This window comes from Quercus lobata, chromosome 4 (assembly GCF_001633185.2).
Source record: "Quercus lobata isolate SW786 chromosome 4, ValleyOak3.0 Primary Assembly, whole genome shotgun sequence".
NCBI classification, from domain to species: Eukaryota; Viridiplantae; Streptophyta; class Magnoliopsida; order Fagales; family Fagaceae; genus Quercus; species Quercus lobata.
In genome coordinates this window covers 3,398,169-3,406,041 of record NC_044907.1, presented here as the reverse complement: position 1 = coordinate 3,406,041, position 7,873 = coordinate 3,398,169, and the positions used below count along the sequence as shown (strand labels likewise).

The window sequence follows — 7,873 nt, the reverse complement described above, 5'->3', positions numbered from 1 at the left end:
ATGATATGGGGAAACTTTTATGCATCCTACATTCTTGCTAACTAATATTCTACGACTTTCAACTATTCAAAAATGACTTGCTATTTCAAAATTAGCTGAGCTTTTGTTTTGTAAGGTGCTGGGCTTTTTTTTTTTTTTTTTTTGGGTGTGTTTGTGTTCATTTTGCAGCTAAACATGTTGACTGTCGGTGAATATTTGGTTATTTCAGGTTCCAAATTCAAAGAAATAAGTGAGCAAGAAATCCCAAAATGATTGATTCGATGGTATTTCAAACCTAAAAAGGAAACTTCAAAGTGGATACGGTAGATAGCATAAGTGTAGGTAGCATAATTGTTGGTAGCATAAGTGTATCAAACTTCCAATAATTAATTTGGTCCATCACCTAATCGTGCCCTACAATATATATAGGGATTTGGAGAGAGTGCAGTGCAACCAAAAGCCAAACATGGAAATTCATCATCATCATTTGCTCTTCTACCTTGTGGCCTTGGCCTATTTTTTTGCTTGCATTGAAGGTCTCAACCGGAGTGATTTTCCGGCTGGTTTTGTGTTTGGAGCAGGGTCAAGTGCTTACCAGGTATGTATGCAGCAATTGTATTGTGCTAGCTCTATCATTTATACGTATGTCCTACATTGTGTGTGTGTCTATATATATATATATATATATATATATATGGAGGATGAAAGGGTAGCATAGCACGATGGCAATGGTATGGTGTTACTCCTGCAAAAAAAAGTATGTTTCGCGGTTTGATTTTTTTTCCTCCCCTTTATAGCTTGAAGGGGCAGCATACCAAGATGGGAAAGGACCTAGCATATGGGATACTTTCACTGCGATACATCCAGGTCTCTCTCTCTTTGCATCAATGTTTTCTCTGGTACATTAATTCTTTGCAAGATTACATTGCCCACATGATTTTAGCAAGTTGAAATGTATTTTCTAGTATAGGTAATATTGTGCTACTTATCGAGATTTGAGATGTAGAAACAAAATTCTGTCAAAATTTAAAGGAGCAGGAATATCAAATGCAAGTTAACATTCCTATTCTATCTCTCTCTGTAAGTGCGAGAGATAGAGAAAAAGAAAATACGGCATCTTATGTAACAATTACATACAACATTTCTCTCATATGAGACTAGGGGTCTGTTTGGATAGAACTTATTTTGCTGAAACTGAAAACTGAAAACACTGTAGCAAAATAATTTTTAAATGTGTGAATAGTACCGTGGGACCCATTTTTAATGAAAAAGTTGCTGAAAAGTGTAATTTGTGAGTCCGTGAACAGTGCACATATACACTGTTCACGGTCAAAAGATGCGGCTACTGTTCATAACAGTGATGAACAGTAGCGTTTTAGCATCACAAAAAAAAAAAAAAAAAAAAAAAAAGCCTGAAACGTAAACGTGAAACGCAGCAGCTTCAGTGGATCCAAACACACACTAGATCTCACACTTGAGGAGTTTACTGACTCTACCCCCTATAAAATAGATGATATTATATGTCAATTGTGACATAAAATAATAAACATAGAGGGAGAGAGAGCCCAATGCAAGTTAACAATGGTTTGAGGAGAGTTAACTATGGGAGAGTGCATGAGTGGTTACTCATAACTCAGTTTTTATCACTCAAAACTCAAAAAGTGTGGGCCCCACTGAAATGTAAGTTGTTTGGTTTAGTTTTTTAGTAGTTTTTCTATATAACTCAAAACTCAAATTTTTGAGTTAAGAGTCATGAAAACTAAGTTCAGTATTTAGAATGTTTCCAAAATTTGAGTTATGAGTTATAAGGGGCTCCACCAATTTGTCAAAATTTTGAGTTAAGGAGTAAAAAATGTATCTGAGATATGGAACCAAACAAAAAATAGAGAGAGTTTTGAGTTATAATAGAGACAGAGATATGGGATATGAGAAAAGAGAAAGGAAAGATGGACTTGGGAAAGAAAGAGACAGAAATTAGATATAATTTTATATCCGGTGTATATTTAGAAGAGCGGTGCTGTAGACAGATTTTTTCACCGGATTTTTTGTTCTCTTTCATATAGAACCTACTTCAGCCATCCGACGACGACGACAACAACAACAACAACAACACACACACACAACAAAACAAAACAAAAAAAATGGAAAAAGGAGGAGAAAGTGTGAATTATTTGGTAATATTTTGATTATTTTCCATGCCAATAGACTCACCGCCATTTTTAGGGGGAAAAAAAAAGACTTACTCCAACCTATTTCTAATTATATATACGTAGTCAAATTAGAAATTCTTATACAACTAAATTTGGAACCTTATCCATAAAAAAGTTTGGAACAATATATAGTAATACAATTGCCTCTTTTTGATCCTGAATACATATCTTTTAAGTTGACATTATCTTTATTCTAAATTAGGCCTATTATGACTTGATGACTAATGATTAATGAATAAGAAGCAACCAGATCCACCTGAGGGCATATGTGCACGTGAACCCATATACTCATAAGTCAACGTACTTCAATTATTGAATCCTTAGAATAATGCCACCCCCCCCCCCCCCCCCCTTTTCTCTCCCTTAAAAGGTTGAACCTTTAACTATAAGTCAAAGAGATTATGTGAATTATTTGTTTACAACATACGCTAGCTTTAAATAACTCTTAGAAGAATGAAAATCCCCAATTGATTGAAACCATAAATCATAGATATTATTTGAATTACTATACACTACCATTCAAAACCTTAAATCTATAGTTTTGGACCCAAATTAAAAATTGATTATTCATTTCTTTTACTTTTGCTCAATGTGGGACTTGTACTCACTCATGTATATCCCAACATTGGGATGCTAAGATTCTTCACCAAACTCCTTCATAGATGTATTTCATTGCTTTCCGTGAAAAGAAAGATTGTCCTACTCTGAGAATGTATAAACAAACAATTTTAAAAGTTTATTAGATTTTTTTTATATATAATAAATTTGTGTCAAATTTCAATTATTCAAAGCACTTCTTTCAAACTATTTTGAAATTGAAAGACTCAATCAGATATACAAAATACAATATTTTAAATTATAAAAAAGAGAAAGAGAGAAACAGATACCCAATTTAAGTGAGTAAACATTCCATACTTGGTTTACCAAAACAAAAACATTCCATACTTGATTTCATAGATATATGTAAGATATAATGGAAGGATGGCCATGTGTGGTCTACCAGCCAATATATAAAATAAAATAAAAAATTATTTCTTTGAATTTCTAAATTCCAGGAGTTCATATATTTGCTTGAACCCACGATAATTCACTGATATTCAGTACACATAGTCCAGCGGTTAATACATTTCATTTTTAAATATTTTTTTAACTCCTTTAGAGGGAAGAAATTATTAAGTCCATCAGGAAGACTGCTAACGTGGTCTTCTTTGTCATTTCAACCAATAAAATGCTATTATTTATGTAAATGTGACATCATCTAGTAATTTTTATTTTTTTTATTCCTTGTGTTGATTAGGAAGTTTACACATATATTTGCATAGATGATATCATCTTATTGGTCAAGAAGGACCACATCAACAGTTCTCTCAGTGTAAATAATAATTTCTCACGTGCGGGGGGACTTTTTAATACTTTATTATAATATAAATCATAAATGTCAATTTTTCAACGTATCTATCTTATGATGATTTCTGAGATATTTTATGGTCATGGCAGAAAAAATTTTGGACCATAGTTCAGGGAAGGTAGCTGATGATTTTTATCATCGTTTCAAGGTATGATTTACTTCACTTTATCTTCAGCATCTTACACAGTGCAAAAGAGGAATATCTTTACTCTTTTTTTGGGGGGAGGGGGGAGGGGAGGGTTATTTTGATAAGAAAACTTAGCTTTGTTTCAGGAGGATATAGCTCTGATGAAAGAAATTGGCTTAGACTCCTTTAGATTCTCCATCTCTTGGTCCAGAGTACTTCCTAGTAAGTTTATCCTTCATACTTCCCATACCATTGTACCTAATATGGTGGTGATTAGTGTGACTATCTCATTCAAATGCAAACCAAAACAAACAAAATGAATGAAAGAAAGAAAATACACACCAAAAAAAAAAAAAGGATTAAGAATTCTTGCTATTTGTATTGTCACTGCCAATGATATTTATGATATAAATGAAGTTTATTTGGTCCATAGAGGGAAAACTTAGCAGGGGAGTGAACCAACAAGGTGTCAAATTCTACAATGAACTCATTAATGAGCTCCTATATAATGGTAAACTTTCATTACCCTTTCATCCCAAACACAGTATTCTTTGGCAAGTTCCCTTCATAATTTCCACAATAATGAGCAGGTATACAACCCATGGTTACTTTATTCCATTTTGATACTCCACAAGCACTTGAAGATGAATACAATGGATTCTTGAGCACCAACATTGTGTAAGTTACATGCAATCAACAACATTAATCAAAGGTACAAATGATCCTTATCCAATTAAAAAAAATGATCCTTATCCTCCAATAAATTAGGAATGACTTTTACCACTATGCGGACTTCTGCTTCAAAGAATTTGGTGATAGAGTGAAGAATTGGACAACTTTTAATGAGCCAAATACGTATAGCAGTGAAGGTTATGACACCGGTAGAATGGCACCTGGTCGATGCTCTAGCTATGAAGGAAATTGCGCCTTTGGGAACTCAGGAACAGAGCCTTATGTGGTAGCTCATCACATCATTCTTTCTCATGCAACTGCTGTAAAATTGTATAGGGAGAACTATCAGGTTTGTGTTTAAATAATGATAGTTTAGCTATACATAGATATACAGTATACACACATATGCACGCGAAGAGTCTATGGGATTATAAAAATGTTTTACATATTTATTGTTATCTAGGATGCATATGATAGAGGGAATTTTAATTTTATAGGCTTCTCAAATGGGGGAGATCGGTATTTCACTATCAACCTATTGGATGGTGCCCAAGTACCCAACAGTTTCTAGCAGCAACGCTGCCTCTAGAGCTCTTGATTTTGCATTTGGATGGTAAGTACAATGACTACAATTTTCTGCTAGCGCTCTTTCCATCGAAGAAACACTTTTTGCCATGAAAATAATTACCAACAGTAATTACCTACTACTCTTGAATATGTGCACATAGTTGCTGCAATTTAATTATGATGGCTACAATAGAAGTTACAACGATTATTAATGCATAAACCTAAAACCGTAAAACATAGAAAGTGTTCTCAATTGATAAAAATAACCCCCTACCCCCCCCCCCCCCCCCCAAAAAAAAAGTAATTATGCAAGCACCAATTTCTTGATGGTCCACGTCCAACTCTAATGCACTTGTGTGTCTTTAATGTCCTATGATCTTCTTTATTATCACTATTATTTTAATTTTCATCAAACTCAACATCATTTATATTACTATTATTAATTTTTTATAGGTTTGTTAATCCAATTACATATGGTGACTACCCTGAGTCCATGCGAGCTTTGGTGGGGAATCGACTACCCAACTTCACTGAAGCACAATCCAAAATGGTAAAAGAGTCTCTGGATTTCGTCGGAGTAAATTACTACACTGCAAGATATGCAGAAGATTCCACATCCTCTAGTAGCGTCAATCTAAGTTACTCAACAGATAGCCATGTAGATTTGACTAGTATGTTCAAAAACTACAACCTTCTAAGCAGGAAAATTTAGCTAAATTGTATATTTGGTCCCCAAATTTCGACGATTGTTAACGAATTCTCTTTGTTGTCTTTACCATCATTTGATAGATGGAAAATCTTGACGTAGTAAATGGAATTCATGAAACTAATGTCACTTTGATGGCATAGAGCCTATAAGGTGACTAGAATTTATTTCATCACGTTATTCTTTTCCATTGATCAAATGAAAATATAGTCCTTTTGAACTAATTTTGAAAGTATAGAAATTGTTGTGATTTGTTTTGAAGTGTAAATACAATTTTGTAACAAAAGTGAAATGTTGAAGACCAAATATGTAATTTAACCTAAAATTATAAGATTTTAACTTATATATTCACATAATTTGTTGTCACACGCAGCGGACAAAGATGGAATTCCAATTGGTGAACCGGTAATCTCTCTCTCTTAGCACACCTTCACATTGGCATGTTCTAAAATAAAGAATGTGATTATACTCATTTTATTGATCAAATAATGTCATAAATAATTACTTTTGTAGACTGCTTCTGGCTGGCTTTACATCTATCCAAAAGGAATTCAAGAACTTCTGCTATATGTAAAGAAAGAATTCAACAATCCACCTATAATAATTACAGAAAACGGTAAGACAATCTTATATTCTCTTTACAAGTAGTATACTTACAATTTTAATCATGTATAGGATGTAATCTTATGCATTTGTTCTTTTCAGGATTAGTTGAAGTAAATAATAACTCGTTGCCAATTCAAGATGCTCTCAATGATAGCTTGAGGTTAAAATACCACCAACTCCATATATCAAGTCTCATAAAAGTTATCAAGTGAGTATTGATTCATGCATACATATAATATTGAACAAATACATGAATATTCTTCATGTAGTAACACTTGCTGTGAAGATAAATGTATCATGTAAAGAGACGATATATAGTGTTTTGGATGCATGTCGATGTCGTATCACACTCACAACATGTGGGTCCCACTCACATGTTGTGAATATGATGCTGCATATATCCAAAACTATTTTTTTTTTTTTTTCTTTTTGCCCATTGGTAAGACCTTGACAATATTTAACAATAATAATACTACAAGGAAGACTGAAAATGTAAATTGGCATCAAGGGATAAAATATGTTTTCACATAAGAAATGTACAATTTTTATGCATATTTCCTTAGAGATGTGGATAAACTTATAGCTAGCTATTAGCAACCTGCTCTTCAAAACATTTTTTATTGTCCAACATGTGACTCCCTAATATTATTCTTTTTTTTTTTCTTTTTTTTGGTAAAATGCTATAGTGCTCAACAAGTTTGGAGAGAGCAATGTTCTTCTTCTTCTTCTTCTTCTTCTTCTCTCTCTCTCTCTCTCAATAAAAAATAAAAACATAATTTATGATGAATATTTTAACTTGTTGTATTAGGCTAGTTTACAAAAAAGGGATGTGAATGTTCTAGTATCTTTTAGTTCCAATGTCAAAGATATTAACAAGTAAGGCTTCTCTGCAGGGCTGGAATCAACGTTAAAGGATACTATGTCTGGTCATTTCTTGATGACTTTGAATGGGAATCTGGCTATGCATATCGGCTTGGCATCAATTATGTAGATTACAAAAATGGGTTAACTAGATATATGAAAACCACTGCTTTATGGTTCAGAGATTTTCTTCAAAAGGAAAACGTCACTACAGGGCCTCCATTGTTGTACTCTGATCAGTGATGAAATTTAAAGTGAGTGATTCACTATGTGTGTCGTAATTGTAATAAACATGAACTTGTGGCTTCCATTTTTCATACTAAGATAATAGTGATGGTCTTGTAGAAGTGATGATCAAATAGCTTTAATTTGGTACGTTGATAAATACCAAACGTTTGATCAGATTTGTTTAGAATTACTAGTACTTTTTAATGTGTGGAGTTTTGAATCCTATTACTTTTTTGTTTGACACAACAAAAAACAAAAGTTAATGAAAAATGTTTTCTGCAATCAACAACAAAAGAAGCGTTTTCCACTTTTAGAAAGTAGAAAGTGTTTTTCATCATTCCCTTATGCTCTCACTCCCTTCATTCCTTTATACCACTAACACCATCGCTACTGCTCCACCACCGTCACCACCATTGTCATCACTATTGTCTTTATTGCCACCGCCGCACCACCACCATGCACCCCCTTCATTATTGCCACTGCCGCCACCACCACCACTACCAGACTTA

At 33.5% G+C, this 7,873-nt stretch overlaps 1 protein-coding gene across 2 annotated transcripts; it reads left to right on the top strand.

The window, feature by feature from the left end:
• Positions 1-217: 217 nt before the first annotated feature.
• LOC115984317 (beta-glucosidase 17-like) lies at positions 218-7,569 on the top strand. 2 transcript variants are annotated; one of them, XM_031107313.1, is made up of 14 exons: positions 218-317; positions 409-577; positions 777-846; positions 3,687-3,745; positions 3,871-3,946; positions 4,158-4,235; positions 4,315-4,402; positions 4,493-4,745; positions 4,894-5,009; positions 5,417-5,634; positions 6,043-6,074; positions 6,183-6,285; positions 6,375-6,483; positions 7,169-7,569. In XM_031107313.1, exons 2-14 carry the CDS (start codon positions 446-448, stop codon positions 7,377-7,379), a joined length of 1,545 nt encoding a protein of 514 aa, XP_030963173.1. In that variant the 5' UTR covers positions 218-317; positions 409-445; the 3' UTR covers positions 7,380-7,569. The 2 variants fall into 2 exon arrangements, with proteins under 2 accessions (XP_030963173.1, XP_030963174.1); XM_031107314.1 differs by having other exon boundaries at positions 242-321.
• Positions 7,570-7,873: the final 304 nt, after the last annotated feature.